Genomic DNA, 23,558 nt, shown 5'->3' with positions numbered 1-23,558 from the left:
AGAGTGGGGAACAAATCTGGTGTTAGGGGCTTTGTGGTTTGTGTGTGCGCGTGTTCGTGTGTGTGAGAGAGAGAGAGGGCAAGGATTTAACCATAGTAGCTTATATGGAACCATAGTAACACACGCGCACATCATGGTCCCTCTCCACTCTCCGTTCATGCTTACACGCAATATCGTTCTTTTCTATATCTCTCTCTGTTTGTCTCTCGCTCTCTCTTGCCCACACACACAAACCACTCTGTTGGTATTAGTTCTATATAATCTCTGGTGTGATATATAGACGGGCAACAATGTGCTTCAGTACAACTGTGGTTTACTTATTTCCACAGTGTCTCCTGCACCACTGACTGATGGGGATTTAATGACAGTGTGCGTTGCAGTGGGGGGTCAGTGCTTGACAGCTATGAAACCAGCGTGCTCCTCGCAAAAGCGGGTCACTCACAAGTGATGTTGACAGGATCATGTGCAAAAATCTGCTTCGATAGTGATGTCCACAGTCATTGTCCCAGTAGAGAACTGCTGTTTTAATACCAGGTTTTAATAATGTCAGTCATTCTTTTGGATGTTTTTTATCTGCCAAAGCCGTGCATTTAAGTCCAAATCTTTTTTTTCATATGTTTTTGCATGTAATTAAGAGTTTTGTAACCTTTTGAAATCACATTCTATTGTCTTTTTATGTAATTTAGTTTTTTGCTGAAGCAATCACGCTATCAAGCTAATATTATCCTACCAGGAGCTCACCTTGGGGTTAAAAAATGTATTTACTGTGTTTATTTGATGCAAATTGACTGATTAATCAAAACCACAAACAATGCACGATATTTACAGGGAACTGTTTTGGAGGGGATGAAAATCTTGCCAATGCAAAACTTCTGGCAGACAATTTACTCTTTTAATAGCCCACTCTATTAATATCATGTTATGTATTTGAAATAATTTTACCTAGGTTAAAACACACAATAGGTCTATTATGCAAACTGTCGTTAAAATATTCTACCGGCTAGAGCTGAAAGAAACCTTTGGTTATAAAAAAATACACTCGGGGTGAATTGTCAGGCTAGCGTTGCTCTCATAAAAGCTTGTCAACTGAAGCCTGATTTATACTTAGTTGCACGCTGGTGTTGTATGCCATAAATAGCAGATATACAAGCTCACAATGCGTCACGAATGTGACGCGTTGTGAGCTCGTAGATCTGCTATTTACTGAGCACGACACCGGCACGCAACCAAGTATAACTGAAAATGGATCTAACAGTGGTTCCACAGAGTGTGATGGTGTGTCAGTCTCCCTGGCAACTCCTCACATTCAGTTTCACAACAAAACCTTACACTCTGATAGTTAAATCAACACTGCAGTACAGTACAGTACTTGCGTTAACATGACGTAACATGACATAACATTGCCAGCCACATTGTCATGTATTTTCTCTCTATCACTGTGTCTCTCTCTCTCTCTCTCTCTGTCTCTCTCTCTCTCTCTCTCTCTCTCTCTCTCTCTCTCTCTCTCTCTCTCTCTCTCTCTCTCTCTCTCTCTCTACCTCTCTCTCTCTCCCTTCTGTTTCTCTCGCTCGGTTGCTCCCTAAAAGCAGCTAAGTTGAATCCAAAGTACTCCATATTTGAAGCTATTTGAAGAGTCATTTGCCAGTGTAGCCCCTTTCTCTGCCCCCACCCCACATACACACACAGGTTGTGTCCACATATCCAATGTCTCTATATTAAAACCTGGAAGGACATGACCCTTTAGGAAAACACAGGCCCCAGAACACACACACACACACACATAGTCATACTTCTTGCACGATTGACACTTTCTCGCTGCAGACCTGAAAGTAAATACAAAGGATGGTTATGCTAACACACGCACACACGCACACGCACACACACACGAGTGCAAGGCCAGTAAGTGTGAGAACTGTATCATGCTGTCATACCACTTCCCTCCTGAAGATGGAGAGAGGGAGAAAGGAACCTGTACTAAGGTCAGAAAAAAAAGAGAGAGAGCTAGAGAATTGGAAGAAAAAGACAGGAGGAAAGAGACAAAATTATGAAAGAGAATAAGGGTATGTTCAGCACGGATCCATAATGCTACTGTATATGATAGCCAATGGTTTAAACTTGAGACCTTGACATAACTGGTTACTGTGCCTCTTCTAAGGCAGTGATATTCAACCTTTTTTATTTTAAGGACCTTCAATTTGTATGCATTAGGGCACAGACCCCATTTGATACAGTTATGTATTGATAATGTACAGATGGAAACAAATGAACGCCCTCATGGACCTCGGGGGGTCCCCAGACCCCCACCTCTGGTTAGAGGAAGTTGTTATACGAAACTCTACAGACACTAAGCGCCTGCATTGAAACATGTCTCGCACCATCCCCTCACGTGGCACGTGTGCCCGCTTTGTTCCTGTAGTGTGTCCGCATGTGCTGTGATACCCATTGCCACCAACACGAATCCACGTACGTGCATTGTGCTCGGTCATTGAAAATTGCTGAATGAAGTCCCCAGATGTAATTATAGGGGAAGGGGGTGAGGTGGGTGGGTTTGCCAGTAAACGTATTGGCTCGGTGCAGTGCACGAGGGGTTGGGGCTCGGGAGGGGGGGGGCGGGGTTGTGTGGTTGTGAGTGTAGAGTGCTAAACCGTGTTCTGCTTTGGGATCAAAGCCCCGTGCCGCTCCAACTTCAAACACCGTGCCCTCTCTCAGAACATACCGCGCATGTGGTAGGAGGTAGGAAAGGAGTGAGGCTGGGAAGGGAAGGGAAGAGGAAAAGTGTGTGGGGTAACCTGAATACCAGTACCTCAAGTTACCACTTAATCACATAACCCTGGAATACACGTATGCGCGTGTGTGTGTGTGTGTGTGTGTGCGCGTGCTTGATTCACTCACACATGAATAGATACACCCGTATGCGTATGTGTGCGTGTGATTACGTGCACATCAACACATCCGTACACGGCCCCACCCCCGCGCACACTCCACAAATGCTTGCCCCTTAGCCTGCACACGCATGCACATAAACACACATGCACTGGGTTTGCACCAAGCACTCGGCCAATTTGCTATTAATACCAGCCTCCAGGATGCAGTTTATACCTTGCATTTGCATTTCAAATATTTCTTTTATTTCGTGGTCCAAATAGTGATGTTATAAAAGCCCTTGGCTCTGAATTAAACGCATAGTGCATGCAGGTGGTCCTCTGACACACAAACAATTAAGCACACACACACACACGCTCACAATTCTTCATGTACATGCACACACATGCATACACATTCACGTGCACATCAAAAGTCTGAATTAAATTAACACATAGGATTTTATTGTGACACACACACGCGCATGCAGCACAAGGCTGGCAGGTGGTCTCATGCTGTGTGGTTAACAGGCTTTCTCCTTCTACCCAGCATCAGGTTCTGATTGAGAAACTGGAGTTCAAACCAAATTCTCTCTCACCCCCCCATCTCTGTCTCTTTCTTTCTCTCCCACCCTCCTTCCCTCTCTCTCCCACCCTCCCTCCCTCTCTCCCTCTACCTCACTGTCTCTCTTGTTAATTCCCTCTGAACAAGGTGTGTCTTGCATTTTGACCTCATAATGCCTACAGAGACATTGGTTCCGCCCTGAGGAGGTTGGTTCCTTGAATGAAGCTCTAGTCATCTTAACCGTTTTGGATGGCCATGGTTATCAGCCAGGGTTAGTGTGATGTTCAATAGGTAGAAGAGAGCTGGTTGGCGTAGTGCTGAAACCCGTCCACCATTTGTAACCTCTCTAATTAGCAGGAGCACGTATTGTGCAAAGAGATGTACCGTAATGGTGATGTCATGGGTTCAATTCTGCCTTCTGGGGCTGCAGCTATTGTTTTATTAGTAATCATTCTATTGTTTACTTTTTTGATCAATCAAATAATTGAGACATGCACAACAAAAGAAGTACAACTTTATTAGGAAAAAAAACACTAAGAAAAGGCTAAGACTATGGAATAAAATCAATAAAAACAGTGGAATGAGAAGAAAGGGGGGGGTGGGGTTAGCTGGGGAAAGCCATAATGAAAATGTGGGTTTTGAGAGCATTCCACAGGGTTGGGGCAGCAAAAGCTCTATCGCCCCAGGTACGTATAGTACTTGGTCCTGGGAAGTGGGAACCTCAACGAGGTTGTTTGTTCCTTGTGGTCCTCTTCTCCAAGAAAATCTAAAATGCCTTAAAAAAAAAAAACCTTAACACTTCAGATTGTGAGGTGACCTGTTCATTATTTGTGGGGTCATTAATGAGTGTTTTTGTCTGTTCTGTGCTCCACAGATGACTCCAGTTCAGGGAGAGACGCAGCAGGGCCCAGTGATGGAGGGTCTGAACACACTCCCGAGTTAGCTGGGAAGCTGGGTGAGATTTATTTATTTCTTTCGTCTCATTATTACACACATTATATCACGTGAAAGTGGGGGGGAGTTGACCCGCTGGCATTTGTAAGTAAATACATGGTACAGTTAGCAAAACAGTTACTGTAAGATACATAATTCTGTTCTTGCACATGATGCAACGCTTGTAGATTTGCTATTTTCACTATTATGTATATATGTATAATATATATATATATATATATATATATATATATATATTATACATATATATTATACATATATATATATATATATATATATATATATATATATATATATATATATATAGTATATATACTTTTTTTTTTTTTTACTTTCTCAAAAACCTGTTTAGAGGGGGAAACTGGACATTTGAACACAATCAGTGCCAAAGATATATATATATTACATTTTTGCAAATACACCCGTGGAGTGACTGATGGATCTTGAGAAAAAGGTCCATACCTCCATATAATTCTTTTGTGGTCGAAACAAGCCATTTTCGACGGGCGATCTCTCTGCAATGGCGGATCGCGGTAGAAATGTTATTGTTCCAGTCGTTAGACGGGACCCTTGGCCATCGCCCAGACACCTTTTGTTGTCATCCGGGTCTTTGTTGTGGCTTCTGCAGCTCTTAAAAAGATCGCCAATAAACGGTAAAAAACGCTGGCACTGGCTGTACCCGGTTTAAAAAAAGCTCTGGCACTCAATGTGTTAATACAGCAATTTATTGATTTTAAAAACAAAATGTAAATTGTAATTTGTACTTTTCAATACTTAAAGGGATACTTCACTTTAGGGCCGGGGACACATTTAAAAAAAATATTAAAAATAAATGAAAAAAGTTATGGAAAATTCATGGCCCCCTCACGCATTAGAGTGTCCTACTAATGTGTGAGGGGGCCATGAATTTTCCATAACTTTTTTCATTTATTTTTAATATTTTTTTTAAATGTGTCCCCGGCCCGAGAGTGAAGTATCCCTTTAACTATTTTTTTAAGTATGTATTTTTAAATACTTGACTGTTTTTGAAAGCAACTACTCCAGTACTTTAACTCAAGTACAGATTTGTCAGAGTAACTTTCACTTTTAGTAGAGTAATATTTGATGAGGAGTGTCTATACTTTGACTCAAGTATTTGGCTTGAGTACTTTGTCCACCACTGGTGTTCAGTAGGTAGGTCAGAAGTATTTTTACACTGTAAAGTGTTGGGGTAAAGTGGCCCCACTGAGCCCCCTCACAGCCCCCTTTGGCTCTCTCTCTCTCTCTCTCTCTCTCTCTCTCTCTCTCTCTCTCTCTCTCTCTCTCTCTCTCTCTCTCTCTCTCTCTCTCTCTCTCTCTCCCCTCCAACACTTTGGTACACTCTTTCTTTTTCTAGTCTCCCTGTGGTCTCCACTGCCCCTTGACCTCTCACGCACATGTTTTTATCTTTACCAGTTATCTCTCTGTCTATGTCTCTGTTTCTAAGTATGTTTCTATCTATATATCTGTCTGTCTATCTCTACAGTATATACAATATACGTATATCTCTGTCCGTCCGTCCATCCGTCTAGCTATGATCATTGGATCCCTCGTCTTTATTACATTTTCTTTGCTGTCTCTCTCTCCATCTGTCTCTCTGTTGCTCTCTCCCCTTTCTTCCTGATCACCTCGCTCTCTCACCGCCCCCTCCTCCTCTATTAACTCTGTCTGGTCACAGTTCAGCTACAGTGCAGCAGCCTTTTTTTGCAGGAACGAGGCGGCGGCAAGACTTTTAATCCTTTTGGGGGTATGTTTGTTTTGTCAGCCGGCCCAGCCATCGGCCCTCGGTTCGGCCGGGTGGGAGTTATATTCCGCTGAGCAATGCTGCCACATACGAAATACCTCCGGATCTAAAGTGTGCAACCCTGTCACATTACTCTTCCCCCCTGTTTGTTTACCCGGAGCTGGAATAATAGCCGTATCCTAAGACATACTGTATAGTTTCAGCATGATTTATTGCCCCGGCTGATGGATATCTGCTGCGGCGGGAACATTGGGGATATAAAAACCAAGCACTCCTCCCTGCGGACTGGGCTCCTTAACTCTTTGATCTGTTATTAGTTTTTTTAGTTAGGAGGGATGTGGCTGCATTAACGGATCTATAAGGTTATGTGTCCGTCTACTGTGTGTCAGTCAGTAGTTCTCTACTCCAAATTCTGTGTGTGTGTGGGGGGGGGGGTCCATCTAAATGATTGCTAGTTAGGAACCAGATGGACCCTTGAGTCCATTTGGTTCAATTTGTACGCTCTCAGAGTTATGGGGGTCCGTGGCCCTAATACATCCCAAACTGGGGGTCCTTGAAATCAAAAAGTTTGAGGACCACTGTTCTACAATACGATGTTGTAGTTGACTGAAATCACCTGGTGTCTCAAGTCTCACTTATTTAGTCCCCTAAATTTACAGCTACAGCAGTAATCTTGTTCCCCAGGGCTGGAAGTTGAGTGCATGGTTTATGTTATTCATTGTATGATGTTATGTTAAATCATTGCTTGGGTTTAATGGACCATAGTGAAGGAGAGGGTGAATGAATGTGCAGGTCGTAGATTATGATTTTAGACCTTCTGATAAGTTTCCTGGCTGTGTTAATGTATGTGTACATGGATATACTGGGTTGTCAGCAACTGGCTGGCTTTTGTTGTGGAAGAACAGACAAGATTCACAACAAACTAAAAGAGAGCTACAGCCGGGCTGATAGAAAAACGTCAAATTTGTTGCCAGGCCGGTAGTTGTTAGTTTTGGCTGATATTACTCAATAGCAACACAATTTACAGTCCGGGAAGACACGCTGGAGGCTTAGACCCACACAGACCTCCTTCCATGTCAGAACCTTTCCAGATATTATGGCTCTGATGGCCCCTACTGTCCAGTAAAGGTGTCAGAATCTCGTGATGATTCCCGGACGTTTTCAAATCTGTTCTCCTGCTGCCGCACTGGAAGGCAGAACACTGCTTGTAAATATAAAACCTCCCTGTAACTGATTTATTCCTCTTTACTACTTCTCTCTTTTTCCCTCTCTCTCGCTTTTCCTTTTTCTCCATCTGCTGTGCGGCCCAGGGTTACACCACTCCTCAGTGAACTACGCTTCTCTCTTTTTATCCTTGTATGGGAGAGACGGAGTGAATGTTGTGGCAAACTCACTCTGTGGTGAAATGTGCCAAGCAGGATGTTATGTTTTTTTCCCTGTTACATTAATTTTTTTACCTCCCTGAACAGCCGATTCACATTGCATCACATCACCAAGAATTGTGAGCTTGTAGATCTGTGAATTAAAAGAGTTAGACGATTTACACCTATTATGTCATGCCTGATATAGGGAGCCCAGGGAGAAAGTGGTTAAAACATTTAGAGGTTACATTCATGCATGCATTCATACAGCAAGTTAGAACAGCAACATTCTGGAGCATTTGTGTGCTAGTGCCCTGCTCAAGGACACCCTAACAGTAGTGCTTGTACATTGGTCTCAGTACAACCCTAGATGACTGCTAATAACTAACCTGCAGTATGTCATTTATCTCCTCTCTCTCTCTCTCTCTCTCTCTCTCTCTCTCTCTCTCTCTCCGGCCTACAGTGCGTCCGCGGTTCACCCAGCCGGCCAAGATGAGGAAGCGCGTCATCGCGCGCCCCGTGGGGAGCTCCGTGCGGCTGAAGTGCACGGCGAGCGGCAACCCACGGCCCGACATCGTTTGGCTGAAGGACAGCCGCCCGCTGGAGGGGGAGGAAGGAGGCGCGACTGGAGGAGGAGGAGGCGGCGGTGGTTTGGAGAGAGGAGCTGGAGGAGAAGGAGAAGGGCAGAAGAAGAAGAAATGGACGCTGAGTCTAAAGAACCTGACGCCAGAGCACAGCGGGAAGTACACCTGCCACGTGTCCAACAGAGCGGGCGAGATCAACGCCACCTACAAGGTGGAAGTCATACGTGAGTTGGACTCGAGAATCGTTCACTGTCGGTCACGTTGTTATGGCTTTGTATCATTCTTTATTATCCTTATTTGGAAATGTGACAAGCAAAAAGTTCCCTCTATTGTGTAGCATGTCGATACAATACATTGGTGTGAGTCGGAAAAACAAGCGGTCATTAGCCTTTGACAAAAGACATGACCTAAAACTACTTGAACCCCAGCATCCCTGTTTTGGGGGAACTTTCGGCAAAATAGCAGATCTACAAGCTCACAACGCGTCACTACGCGACACGTTGTGAGCTTGGGATTTGGTGTGGATTGAACAAAAACAAAGCAAACCAGGTACAAAGGCAACACAGGTCCAGTTTACTAAGTATAGAGTGTTTAAGTAATTAAGTGTTATTCTTTTTTTAGATCAAATATTGGACCTCATTCACAAAGTGTGTGTATGCGCAGATTTTATACTTAAGGGCATATACGAATTGATCCTTTAAGTTACACACAAACTCACGTATGCTCAGAGGCACTCGTACGTGGCAGAATTCCTTGTGTGGCTGTTATTAGAAGGCCTTATTCTTCATGCAAAGTCAATTGCAACAGTGCGAAACCTAAATAAAATGTCTATGTGCACAACATTTGTCAAAACAGAAAAGAAAAGATAAAATATATCTGTTTAACTTATTTTTGAAGAAAAGGATAACTGAGGCAAATTCATATCGATTTATTTTTATTTTTCAGTTTATGCATTTAGAGCTTAGCTAATTATTATGTCCTGCGTGTTTCTGTAAGTGTGAACATACAAGTGTGAACTTAATTTGGCTAATGAATTACAAATAATTCATCTTTAAAAGCAATTCTGAAACTGGTTGATCACATGAACGCTACACAATAGACTACAAGTCTTACCATCTGATGAAGCAGCCTGGATGAAATCTGTGTCCATTATTCGATGTAGGATAATGGACATGTACAGTAGGATATCGTCGCTGTCGGGTGGAATAGGAAACCTTGTATGTCCAAATTAAAACTGTTCCTTTTTTCGCCTATTATTATTTTAGAAACTTTTTTTAATAGTGAAAATAGCCGATCTACAAGCTCACTATGCCAATGCGAGACGTTATGAGCTTGTAGATCTTCTATTTTCTCTACTTTTGTGTGACACTCTTGTATGATGAAGTGGGGCATTAGTTATATATAAAAAGTTGAAAATATGGAGATGCGTGGTTTCAGCCCGACAGCAACGATATGTTTAATCCAAAGCAAGGACTGATTTATCTTCAGTGATCAATAAACTCAGATCTATAATTAGATTGCGGCATTATGTCGTAGTATGTCCTGGATTCTAGCATCATGTTTTTTTTTCTTTTTTCATTTTCTTTTTACCTCATCAAATGTGAGCAATTGTTCTGTAAAAAGGGCTTATATAATGGCTTTATTAGCCTATTATTTTGTACTGTGATGTTAAACTTTTTTCCTCTCATTTAAACATGAGAGCAATGTACTTTGTTCTCGTTCCGTCGATTCATCGTGCAAGAGACTGGCTTGCCAAATGCGCCGCTGGGTCTACAAGCTGTCAAGGCGTTGCGATGTTGAAACGTTGCGTTGTAAGCTCGCAGATCTGTTCTTTTTGACGAGCGATGCCGTCGAACTTGTACCGCAGAGTTCTTCTCATCGCGGTGAAGTGGAATTCATCATCTGATACACCTGAGATGCGCACGGATAAAGGTTTTACACGCCTTTTCATGAATCCGATTTTCGGTCTTTACCCAGTAGCAAACCTATACTAAAATATTGTAGACATTTAGGAAGAACTTTGAGAATGAGGCCCATTGAGAAGGAGACAGCGTAGGAGATGCCTGACAGAGAAAACTCTGGTGGGCTTTGATCCTCCACCAGCACTGACCACCACGCCATGGTACAATATGCATTTATTTATCTTCATAATGGAATGACAGGCTGGTTTATATTAGGGGTAGTGTGGCTTTTACAATGTAATATGCAGAAAGGCTACATACATTTGTTTGTAGTTTGTTTCGTTTTTTGAGGGGGAGGCGGGGCTTTTGCTGACATCAGACCTGTGACCTTTAAAGAGGCAGTGCCACGACTCTGCATACTTTTTCTGTTTTTCATTTGTCTATGGAGTCGACATCACTCCTGTCTAGACCACGAATTGCAGTTACAAAATGGATTACCCAATACCCAAATGGATTACCCAATACAAAATGGATTACCCATTTTGTAACAGTAGAGGGGGGAAACGGATAATGTCAAATAACAAAACAATATAAAATTATACACAAGTTGTGTACAACTTTTTTTAAAATAAATACAGAGAACCTCAGTGTCTTGTGCAAGGAAGAGACATCACTAAGTAGCAGATGACTCTGCAGTGTTCTGACATTCATTCAATACACGTAGTATATAGTATATCACTATATACTCGTATAACTGTATATAGATATTTATTCAAGCACATACAATATGTACATTTAGCATCCGATCACAATGGGCAGTCAGGCAGCACATGGGCTGCAGACACACACGAGACTCATTCTTTCACTCCAGTGACATTTATTGATCACCACTGGTCAATAAATGTCACTGAAGTGAGAGAAGGAATGTGCAGGTGCTTGCGTTTGGAAAGGACTCTGGAAAAAAGAAGACGTTATTGTGCACTATTATTAATTGCCAGTGTGTTTTGGCGAATTTAGGTAAAATTAACCACTTTCAATCTGGCGTCCCTATTTTGGGCATGTCGTTACAGGCCAGCCATTTTCAACATTTATTCTAAAATATCGGATCTACAAGCTTGTAGATTGGCTATTCTCGCTATTTGTTGTACGACAAAATAATTTGTCAAAAACCTGCAAGAATTGTTCAGCGGTAGGATCATTTATTTAGTATGGAGCATTTTGATGTTCATCTAATTGTGTGAACTGTATGTGCGTATAAGCATGTGTATCTGTGTGCACATGCATACAGTACATGTACAGTATATGGTCACATGTTTGATTGCACTGTACATGAGAGTGAGTGTGCTTGCATGCGTGCACATGTATGTGTACATGCATGCGTGCATGTATGTCCATGTGTGCATGCATGTGTGTTGAGCTATGCAGTGCTGAGTGTGACTGTTGTGTGTTGAGAGCTCTAGTCTAGCGTCTCTCTCTCTACCCGGCACATCTGTTCCAGATTAAACTGCAGCTGTAGCCTTTCCTCAAAGACACATGTTTACACACACACACACACACGCACACACACACACACACACACACACACACACACACACACACACACACACACACACACACACACACACACACACACACACACACACACACACACACACAAGCACACACACAAGCACACAAGCACACAGAAAGGAAGTAAATCAATACGCTGTTCACTCGTGTCAAATGTGACATTTTATCCATCAGCAAAGATTCACTCAGCTGCCACTCATTTCCAGTTGTTGGACTGTAGAGTGGAAGAACAGAGGAATGCAGAATGAGAAACAGAAGCAGTTAGTTCTACAGCTCTGGGTAAACGGAGCCGAAGGACTCCTGTGGTGGAAGAAAGTATTCATACAGTACATCATGTTTAACTCACACCCTCACTAGGGCTGGGCGACACCACCTCAAATCACTATATCACGATTGTTTACCTCGAGTAATTTACGACTAACCCATTAAAACTGGGGGACGCATCTCTGTCATTTTAGATTTCTTTGGCTATTCAAAAATAGCGGACATACAAGCTCATAGCGCTCAAGCTCATTTGCTTCTGGAGGTCCCTGGAACAACATAGTTTACAAAATGTGGCACGTGCCGCGCTATGAGCTTGTATATCTGCTATTTTTTAATAGCCAAAAATAGCCAATTCTTGTAAATGTGAATAGCAGTGCCGGCAGTGGCTCAGGAGGTAGAACGGCCATGTTGGAATCGGAAGGTTCCTGGTTCGATCCCCGGCTCCTCCTGGCTGCGTCGAGACAAGACTACTTAACCCATTCAATCCGGGAGCGCATCTACAAATGTCTTCTAAACCCTAACAGTTTTCTGAAAACCATGTGTTGCTATAACAGTGGTGCTCAAACGTTTTCATGTCAAGGACACAAAATTATATATTATAAGGACACCCTAATCTCAAACTATTTTGTTCCGGGGACCCCACAGAGGCAAAGATTTGAGTTAAAAATGTTCGCTTTAAGAATATATATATATTCATAGATTTGCACAAATGTTTTTAAAAAATATTATTTTTGAATATATTGAATAAATATTTTTGAATAGCCAAAGTATAAAATAATGGTTATAGCTCAAATCTAAAATGACACAGATGCGTTCCCGGATTGAATGGGTTAATCCCTAACTGCTCCCGATGAGCTGTTGGTGAATGGGTGAATGTAATGCATATTGTGAAGCACTTAGGAGAAAGGAGTTCAATAATTACACCATTTACCATTTAGTAACTAATAAAGTACTATTGTATGCTCCCTATAGAGTACCGATGTCACTCGTTCACCCCGCGGTTCACGGAAGTCATTTCTCTATGGAGAATAACTTTGGGTCATCTTAGAATCGTCTCATATAAGAATTGTGGTCCAAAAATAAACAAACTGTCGCAGCGATATTGTCTGGGAGGTGGCTCTGTATTGTTTACGATAGTCATGTCACTCATATTTGATACAGTCTGTTTCTGGCGAAAATGTAATTAATTCGGCGGCGGTAACATTAGCGATTTCTCACCGTCAGTTGATGCTTCATATCCATATGACCCAAAAAAAACCCGATCGTTGCTGAACACGGATGGTTTCTCTCATTCTCGTCATTGTCAGTCTGCACCTTAGCAAAATCATTGGCAGTCAAAGAGTTAAACACATCTATGGGAATTCATATGGGGGGGGGGGGACGTGACCCAGGTAGGATGCGTAAATTACGTCAGACTTCAGTGCTCTATACTTCTTCCATAGGTTCATACACAAGTTGATTCTTTTATTAGGTGATTGTGAATTGAGTTTTCTCCCTTTTTGGTGAGGTAAAATGTTACCATATGTTTACCAGTGATGGAATATGACCTTCTCACATGGTTTGAATAGCAAAAGTGAACTGACCTTTGTTTGGTGAAAGGTCAACGTTCAGAGAAATGTACACGTGTTGATAATATTTGTAATCATAACACCAGCACCACCATTACACTATTAATGTCACACACCCCCTAGAGGCAGCTTGCACGCACCACCGTTTGGGAATACCTGTTGTCAATAAGTAAAAACAGATCACTATGTGCTCTCTTAGAGAGTATTAACCCATTAAGACCTGAGCCCGACTCTTCAAATGCCTTCTAAATCAGTGGTTTTCGTGCCAAGAACCCCCAAATTGATTATGTATTTGGCCCGCGGACCCCCTTTTGTGCCAGGGACCACCCCAGAAGAGAAGATTTGTGTTAAAAACGTAAACAATTCTCGTCACCCGCAACAATTTTAACACATTTTCAAACACAGATTTTTTCAAATGTTCAAAAATAGCAGATGTACAAGCTTGCAGCGTGGCACGAAGTGGCGCGCTGTGAGCTTGTAGATCTGCTATTTTTGAGAACCACTTCTAAGAGTTTTGCTACTATATATACAGCTAAAATCTAAAATGACACAGATGCTTTCCTAGTTTTAATGGGTTAACCAACCACTACTGCAAAAGAAATAAAGAAAAGAAAACATTTCTGCCAAATGTATCACCTACACCAACCCTAAAAGACAGAACAGACACGGCATGCTCAGCTTATTATTATTTGCAGGCCAGGCCACATAGGTGATTTGGTAAGGCTAGGATAGTTTCCATTTAGCAGAGCCAAGTATGTCACCTTCTCTGTTCCAGGCTCACTATGAATGAGACGTATAACATAAATACACAGTGGAAGCTTGTTTCCTTCTCAAGGTGCATGTAGGAAGGAACACATGGATATATTTATTACCTCTTGTGTTAACCCTAGCGTCCCTTAACTACTGGATGCACATACATTTTAAGTTAAATTGTTGGTTGTGATATTATCAAGCATTAATATCAAACAGTAGCACTTACCTTAGCCTCGACGACCTTGCAGGCTTACGCAAAGGCTAAAATGTAATTTAGATAACATGTTATGTAGACAGATGCCAGGTTCATTTGTAGACCTGGCATCCTATAGTGTGTATAGTTTCAATGTACAGAGTATTGATTTTTTTTTGTTATTCTACTTTTTAGACTGATGATAGATTCTTGGTTTACCTATGATCCTAGATTACTATTTCTATGCATTTGATGTATTACCTTGTTTTTTTCCTTGCTTACTGTAAATCGCTCTGGATTAAGACGTCTGCTAAATTCCTGAATTGTAAATTGTAAATCTATCAGAGGGTCTGCATTTCCCAAAAAGGACATACTAGTCATCCAAGTATTTAATTCAGTCTGACCAGAAGCAGGGATAAACCAGTGTTGATTTCGTCGACTAAAACTATGACGAAAAATGTTCGTCGACTACCTTTTTTCACTGACGAAAACTAAATAAAAACTAAGCTATGATGAATCAAAATGTGCTGTCAAAATCAACTCTGGGATAAACATTACCACACAGTGATAAAACATTAATGACCTGAAGCGGGGATATCAAAAGCGGAGGCATGGACTCCCCCTATCCACCCCCAAAAGATTCAAACCTGTCTAAAATAATGTCATGTATTGGGAATAAGGTGCAGGTGAATGTACTGACTGTCAAAATGGTAAAAAAAAAATTATTCACATTTTTCCGTTGTAAGTCACACTTGCGTGCGATTATAATAATGTACTGTAAAAGCACTGCTAAATATCTAAGGCAGGTGTGTTTATTCTCTCCCATAGACTGAAAAAAATAAAAAGGCTGACTTGACAAAATGAGGTCTTTGTCTCAGGTATCGACTGTATTCAAGACCATATGCTCCCTGAATACAGCCGATACTCCGAGAATAATGGCTCGGGACAAATTGTACTTTCTCTGACTCTGCTCCCTCATTCTGCTTCCATTAGAGAGTTCTCTGTGGTGAATACAATGACAATAATATGCCCTCCAGACCACATCATGTGCTGTGTGGCTTCATGAACTTGCGTGTCCCATCTGTCATCACCACCGCTAACCATCCCGTTACAAAATATTGTTTTAATATGAAAAGTTATAATGTGATACTGTATGGGTTGGAAACCAGTTTGAATAAATCTGCTCTCCCTCGCTTTCTCTCTCGCTTTCTCTCTCTCTCTCTCTCTCTCTCTCTCTCTCTCTCTCTCTCTCTCTCTCTCTCTCTCTCTCTCTCCCCACATTGCACCCTCCTCTACAGAGCGTACCAACTCTAAGCCCATCCTGACGGGCACCCACCCGGTCAACACCACAGTGGACTATGGGGGAACCACATCCTTCCAGTGTAAGGTCCGCAGTGACGTCAAGCCAGTCATCCAGTGGCTGAAACGAGTAGAGGCGGGTGACGAGAACAAATACAACTCTACCATTGAGGTACGTACAGTACAGCACACATACTGTGACAGGCTAGGCTCGCCAGTCATATCAGTGGTTCCCACACTTTTTAGCTCGAGACCCAAAAGAGAAATTGGATGTCTCGCCGAGACCCAAACTAGCAAAAATAGCAGATCTACAAGCACACATTGCGATGCAAAGCTTGTAGATCAATTTTCACTTTAAACGTTTTAGTATTTTATAGTAATGGTTACTTTAAAAAATGTTTGAATTCGTTTTTCTTTCTGAACATTTGTCACAACATGTCGCAGTGCGATGCTTGTAAAGCTACGATTTTCTCTGATTAACTGTTGCACCCCTATTCTTTTGGTTTGATTTCATAGGTGGGGGACCACCGCTTTGTGGTGCTGCCTACGGGGGAGGTGTGGTCTCGCCCTGACGGATCGTACCTCAACAAGCTGCTGATAACCAGAGCCAAGGAGGAGGATGCTGGCATGTACATCTGTCTGGGAGCCAACACCATGGGCTACAGCTTCAGGAGCGCCTATCTCACTGTACTACCAGGTGGGGCAATAAAATACATTACTGTGTACTTACCGCACCTTATGTCTTACCTCAGGTACTTACCGCACCGGAAAGATAAACGGTACTATGTGTGAATATGTAGATTTTGGTTCGTTTTTATTGATCTCTCTCCCCCTCTCTATAGTTTCAATGTACAGAGTATTGATTTTTTTGTTATTCTACTTTTTAGACTGATGATAGATTCTTGGTTTACCTATGATCCTAGATGACTATTTCTATGCATTTGATGTATTACCTTGTATTTTCCTTGCTTACTGTAAATCGCTCTGGATTAAGACGTCTGCTAAATTCCTGAATTGTAAATTGTAAATCTATCAGACGGTCTGCATTTCCCAAAAAGGACATACTAGTCATCCAAGTATTTAATTCCGTCTGACCAGAAGCAGGGATAAACCAGTGTTGATTTCTTCGACTAAAACTATGACGAAAAATGTTCGTCGACTACCTTTTTTCACTGACGAAAACGAAATAAAAACGTTTTTATTATTTTTATTGATCTCTCTACCCCTCTTCCCCTTGCCCCCCCCCCTTCTTCTTCCCTTTCTCTTATGGACATAACAAAAACAATGGAGCTTGCACAAAAACAAATTTCCTCCACTGTTTTACACTTGTAAACCTGTGATGTGGTAGATTCTGATTCCGATATACATGGGCACTGGTTCTCAACCTGTGGGCCGGGAGCCCACTGGTGGATCGCATGGTTATTGCAAGTAGGCCCCCAAATAATTGGCAAAACATTACGATTTGAATGATAATCTTAACAGTAATATTAAATGTGATACCAATAAATAATAACATAAAGTATACTACGTTAGTTCCATTGATCCAAGGTGGAACACAATGGACTGATTCATTTTTAAAATGAACATGCTCTGAAAATGCACTTATAAGTGGTCAGATGGGTGGGCCGTGAACGCTTTCGAGATTTTCAAGTGGGCCCTGATTCAGAAAAGGTTGAGAACCACTGTACAAAGGCTATAATTCCAGCCAATGATTGTGACGGGTCAAAGTTAGACTGGGATCAAGTCGCTTTGCAGGTTGCTGATCCGGTCTGAGTCTAGAGGAGTGATTCTCAAACCCTTTTCATTTCAAGGACCCCCCCCCCCCCCCCCAGTTAGATATAGTCTCTGTCGGGTGGAAACCTCATACTGTATGTCCAAAACTGATATTTTTGAATTTTATTCAAATAAAAAAATATCAAAAGTAGCACTACAAGTTGTTGCTCGAAACGCGTCTATCAAGTAGGGCGTTAATTTACGAAAAAAAAACGCAACGATCATACATTAGACCACGCCCCCCCCCCCCCCCCATTTGATACAATAATGTCTTTTAATAAATGTCTTTCAATTTCTCGCCCCCCCCCCTCCCTCCACCCACCCCCAGACCTGAAGCCCTACGTGCCGCCTGTTCCCACGGCGACGGCCCCCAGCCTCCCGTGGCCCGTCATCATAGGAATCCCGGCGGGCTTGGCCTTCATCTTAGGCACCGCCCTCCTGTGGTTCTGCCAATCAAAACGCACCTGCTCTGCCTCCTCTTCCTCCTCCTCCTCCTCCTCCTCCTCGGCTCTATCCGGCTCCCAGCGTCCCCCGGCGGCCAGCCAGCGCGGCGACCGGACCTGCCCCGCCCTCCCCCAGCAACCGGCCAATGGGGACAAAGATTGTCTTTCTTACGAGGACTACGTCGCCCATCAGCAGCAGCTCTTATTGGCCACCACCCAGGGAGGAGGCGTGGGGTTGGCCAATCCCAAGGTCTACCCGAAAGTCTACACGGACATACACACGCACACGCACTCGCACGTGGACGGGAAAGTGCACCAGCACCAGCACATCCACTACCAGTGTTAGCGTCAGCGCTAGCGCTTAGCATCAGTGCTCTGTATCAGTCAAGTGCCAACTCACCAGCCTGTATCTACAGCTACACACATCAACCTGTTACTGTTCTCATCAATACCCGTGGAGGAAGAAGTACTCCGATAGTTTACTTAAGTAAAAGTAGCAATACCGCAATGTAGAAATACTCTGTTACAGGTAAAAGGCCAGAATTCTAAAAATAACTTGAGTAAAAATGCTAAAGTATTGGCCTCAAAATACTTACGGTAGCAATTCTTCACTCTTTTGAAAATAGTAAATCTGCTATTTTTGGCAAAATAGACAAATGTAAATGTATCTATAATAATAGATAATAATCTAATCTACAAATTAACTTGTGAGTAAAGTTTTCAAACAATTGTACTGGAGTAAAAAGTACAATATTTGCCTCTGATGATGGAGTGGAGTAGAAGTATAAAGTATGGACAACCTCAAGTAAAGTAAAAGTACCGGTACCTCAAAATTGTACGGTGCTTGAGTAAATGTACTTAGTTTACTTTCCACCACTGATCAAGACTCATCCACTAAAGTTCACCCAGCATTACAAGACACCGAGCTTGCAGCACGGAAAGCAACACATGCAGAAAGAATCCACATGGAATTGGAAGACAAATATACAATTTATTCAACTCCACTGCCAATACACACATTACTCAAGAAGGTAAAGGAGAACATACGCTATATTAAATTATTCTTTACTTCTCGAATGTTTTCACTCCACGGAAGCCAATCAATTACCAGCAGTACGTCGGATAATTTCAGAGTAAATGGATGCCTTTGGTGCCTGAATGCAGTAGCTCCATATCGTTTCCCATTGGGTGCTGCTGTGTCTTTGTTCTTTAAGGTGCCTTGGACACAACTACAGCATAATCAGTAAATAATGGCATATACCCTGAAATATACATACATAAACGACTATGAAATCATGGCATGGCATCATCATGGCATTAGCATAAAATGACTACTTCTTCCAAAGAGCAATATCGCATATATATATATACAGGTACTGTGTGTGCTGTAGGAGATTACCGTAAGCTTGTATCTCAGGCCTGGATTAAAGCATAAAACCTTCGTCACTCTTGCTTGTGACACCACTAAACCACCCGCCCATCTGAGCCTTACGAAACCTTCTGAACCATGGATCAATTCAAACCCTGCTGTGAACTGTCACGCTGCTAACTGGCTACTTGTAGAAAAAAAAGACTTCCCATTGCTATTGAACTCTTCATCGTAGACAGCATCGTTCATTTTTGTGTATCTCGTAGATTATCGTATACAAATGGCTACACGTTGACTGAGAAAAGAAAAGAAAAACATATTTTACAAGCAGTAGAGCTTCATCAGAAGAGCCTCTATATTCCCTTCATTTCAGAGAACCTAAATGCTGCAGTACCAAACTCTTTTTGGCCTGTATGATGAGTGAATGTACAGCACAGATAGGCTCTGTGTCGCAGGAGGAAACGTCTTGGCATTGGAACAGAAGCAGTGAGAAAGATCAAGGATATTGTCTCTCCTGTCAGATGTCCAAACCTCCTCAGCCAAGAGCACAAAGGGATTTTGAACGGTGCCTCGTCGTGAAATGGCGCCTTGTAAAAAAAAAACGTTTCCCCACATTTCACAGATTGCTTTTTGCATTGTTGGGCATGTAACCGATTCCCCGACCTTGTCATGAGATTTGGAGGGCTCTGGAAGAGTCAAACATGAGGTTACATGAGGAATCAAACTGAAAGACCTGGACCCAACACTCTTCACAAAGTGTTCGTTGTACTAGTTGCGAGCAAACCGTAACAGTCGAACCCGACAAGAGCTCTGCTCAGTTTGTTCTGACAGAAGCAGAGGTAAACAGAGGGTGCATGTGCTCTGTTTCTCTCTACAGACATTCAATTACAAAGAAAAGACCTCTAGAGACATTCTGTGCCTTGTATGTCTGTACCCAGGTACAGTCTTCTCAGCTATAAGATCTGCGCTGGAACCCTGAGAAGTGGAAAGAAAAATGTCAAGAACATAGACCTCCCAATGCTGAGGTTGTAGCCCAGTGAATTGTATATCAGTATTTTACCATTACTATCACACTTTAGAGCCATATAAAGGAAACAAAAGTCATTTAGGGGGATGAGTAACATGCAAGGCAATATCCACTGAGTAGCTATAACTATAAAGAAAAGGCTTCGAGAGATGAACAAATTGCACACTGGCAGCCATTCATTACTTGGGACATTAAAGAGATACTAAGTTTGAGAATGTTTTAATCTGTATTTTAAGTTCAGCTCATTTTGCAGCGTTTGAGCGGCTTGTTGTGGAGTTTTCACCTGCAGCATAGATAGAATTGGAGAAACCCTGTTTCAACTACGGCTGTCATTGACCAACTGGTCTGGAAATTATAAATGTGTAGATGAGTGAAATGTAATCTGCAGGTGCAATAAACTAAAGTGCTAAATTATTTACAGTATAATGATAACATTAAATGTTATCAATAATTCAAAAAAATTGAGAATTATTTGACAATTAAGTAGCTTGGTGGATATCATGCTTTGAACTATCGCAGAGACATACCCGTGTCATTGTTACTTGGGTTGTGTGTTTGCCCATACTCTGCTCAATGTACTAGTACATTGCTTCTCAAAGTGGGGTCCAGGGGGTCCCCAGAAAAAGTAGTTAATATAGCATAATTATTATTTTAACCACTCCACATCCATTTATATGTTGGCTATTCAAAAATAGCAAACCTGCAAGATCTGCTATTTTTGAAAAGTTTTTGAAAATATTTTCAAATAGCCGATGCATGTATAGGTTCAAAGTGCTCATGTGGCCTAGTCGCTTCTTTTGGGCTTGTTTTCGTAGACCTGGTTGCTTATTTCTCTCACAAAATCTGGCAACACTGCCTCAGTTATACTTAGTTGCGCGTCTGTGCCGCACGTCGAAAATAGCCGATCTGCTATTTTCTACACCGACGCGCAACTACGTTTAAATCAGCCTTAACAGACTTCTGTTATGGAATGCCAAATGCGACATGCAGTATGTTCTCTTGTTGTTGTTGTTGTTGTTGTTGTTGTTTTTCCTCTTAAATTCTCAGGTGGCCATCTTGTTATTCCTGTGTGTATTTTTGAATCTGACCACTATCTGAAAACTGTTTCAAGTTTCATAGTATTATAATATGCCTTTGACTGCTTCAAATCTCAGCACGCTTTGAATGGTATACTCAGTGATGTAAACATGGCAAAACTGGGGTGAGGTTTAGTTAAAAATAATAATAAAGAAGAAGAAAGAAAGACAGTAAAGAAGCAGAAACTGTCTGAAAGTAAAATGTAAAAAAAAAAGTCCTATGGACACCACATCCAATCCGAATTTAAGCTTATGACACATGCAGTGCATGATTTATACTTGGTTGCGCATCATGACTTGCACCGAAAATAGCAGATCTACAAGCTCACAAGGGCTGGTAGACCTGCTATTTTGTGTGTTACATCATTCAGTCTACCTTTTTAAAGGTTTTCTTTTAAGAAATAGTAGTACTGGAGGTGTGGGTGGGTAGCTACTAGCTCACCAAAAAAACGACATAACACGTCTCATTCAGTGCTGTTTCTCTGCTAAACTGTCCTCCATTGAACTTTTATTTTTGCCGTTTTCTGTCTTTTCATCCCATGTGAAGTGTATGGGTCAAAGCTAATAGACTGCCTTATAGAGAGAGACTGCTCATAACATGCACTTATCACGAGTATGTTGATGAAACGGAATAATAACCCTAGCATTGAATCTAATGGTTGGTTATCCAGTAATTTGCAGGTATTTCAGAATCAGACCATACAGCACCACTAAGAAGTCCAAGTCTTACTATTCTGTTTGAGACTTACAATTCTTAACAATTCTGAAAAGGCAATGTGTGTATTTAATTTATTTGCTTTTGACATGATTGTTTTCCTATAATTGGGCATTATATATGTGATTTATACATACATATGATTATGACTTTCCAAAAAGGAAGCGTAATCACATGAACAAATTACATTTTGTCTTGTAGTCAAAGCATAAGCTATGTAGCAAATATTACTTGCGCATCAATGTAAGATATTTAAATGTGCTGTCGGAATATACAAAACCTTATCGATAATCATTGTATCGACAATCTTGTACAGTCTATCTTTGTCATTTAGGTCAAGAGATTATTTTTGTCACGTTGAAGCAAAAGCATTTGTCTCATGGAAACATTTGTAATCATTTTATTGGTGCCATTAAAAATACAGTTAATCTGTGTAATACCAAATCTGATGTGTGGTAAGTCTTTGAATAGGAGTTCCAGTCAGGAACTACATACTGTAAGACTAAGCAGAAGTTGCTACAGTACAAGAATTTCCTAGTTCCTACAGTTTAGTAGAGGAACAAGTGCAAGCATAATCGTCACTGTCATGTGTAAACATTGTAGGCCTGTCCCCGACTAAGGATTTGTTTAGTCGAATCTAATTGGCGACTAATTTCCAATAGTCGACTGGCAGTCGACTAATTTTTTTGGGGCCAAAATACATTTTATTTCAAAGGGCCAAGTCTACACAGTTTGTTTTGTGTCTCCAGCAGAGTTTCTAGTGTCTCTATCTCTCTCTGGAAGAGGTTGCACATGAACTCTGCAGCCGCACTGAGGCGGTCCAACACAAACAATACCAATACAAAGACGAGGAATAAGAAGAATAAAGTGGAAGTTACGTGTGGTTGCAGGTGTAGACTTGGCCAAAAAAACAATTTAAAACATTTTTGGCCATTAAAAAAAAAAAAAAGAATTCGACTAGAGTCGACTAAGAGACACGCAGTTGACTCGGACCCCCCGCGACTAACCAGTCGACTAGTCGACTTAGTCGAGGTCAGGCCTAAAACATTGTATGCCTTATTTAGTCACAATCTCTTGTTAATACTTTTCATTGGTTCAGTACCACTTTCACATTTCACCTGTTACCGCTTTCACACACGTAGATTGGCAAAAATAGCCAATCTACACGCTCACATTCGAGTGTGTAGATCAGCAATTTTCCGTTACTCTTGCACGTAGGGCATTAATTTATGAAAAAATATAAAAAGTTGAAATACGGAGATGCATGGTTTCTCCCCGACAGCAACAATATTCTATCGCTCTCTTTCTCTTTCTTGTGTTTCTAAGTCTTTCTGTTAATGCTCATCACCCTGCAGATAACACATTCACACTTCTCACACTTTGATTTGACACACACACACTTTGTTGGAAAAGTGACAATTATTTGTCATTATTGTTTTACTGTGACTTTCTTTCTTACTCCATCTTGCACTCACACACACACACACACACAAGGATTCCACCGCCAGTACTGCCGCTTGT

The 23,558-nt window shown here is 41.6% G+C and overlaps 1 protein-coding gene across 1 annotated transcript in view; it reads left to right on the top strand.

The window, feature by feature from the left end:
- Nucleotides 1–22,475, top strand: part of fgfrl1a (fibroblast growth factor receptor like 1a) — a 79,034-nt gene extending 56,559 nt beyond the window's left edge. Inside the window, exons 4-8 of the mRNA XM_080416419.1 lie at nucleotides 4,301–4,381; nucleotides 7,967–8,311; nucleotides 15,634–15,806; nucleotides 16,151–16,331; nucleotides 17,736–22,475. Coding sequence (XP_080272545.1) covers nucleotides 4,301–4,381; nucleotides 7,967–8,311; nucleotides 15,634–15,806; nucleotides 16,151–16,331; nucleotides 17,736–18,196 — 1,241 coding nt within the window. The 3' untranslated portion in view covers nucleotides 18,197–22,475. The remainder of the gene's footprint in view (nucleotides 1–4,300; nucleotides 4,382–7,966; nucleotides 8,312–15,633; nucleotides 15,807–16,150; nucleotides 16,332–17,735) is intronic.
- Nucleotides 22,476–23,558: the final 1,083 nt, after the last annotated feature.

Source organism: Gymnoscopelus braueri (assembly GCF_963280865.1).
Source record: "Gymnoscopelus braueri genome assembly, chromosome: 20".
Classification (NCBI taxonomy): domain Eukaryota; kingdom Metazoa; phylum Chordata; class Actinopteri; order Myctophiformes; family Myctophidae; genus Gymnoscopelus; species Gymnoscopelus braueri.
This window is presented reverse-complemented; position numbering and strand designations above follow the sequence as displayed.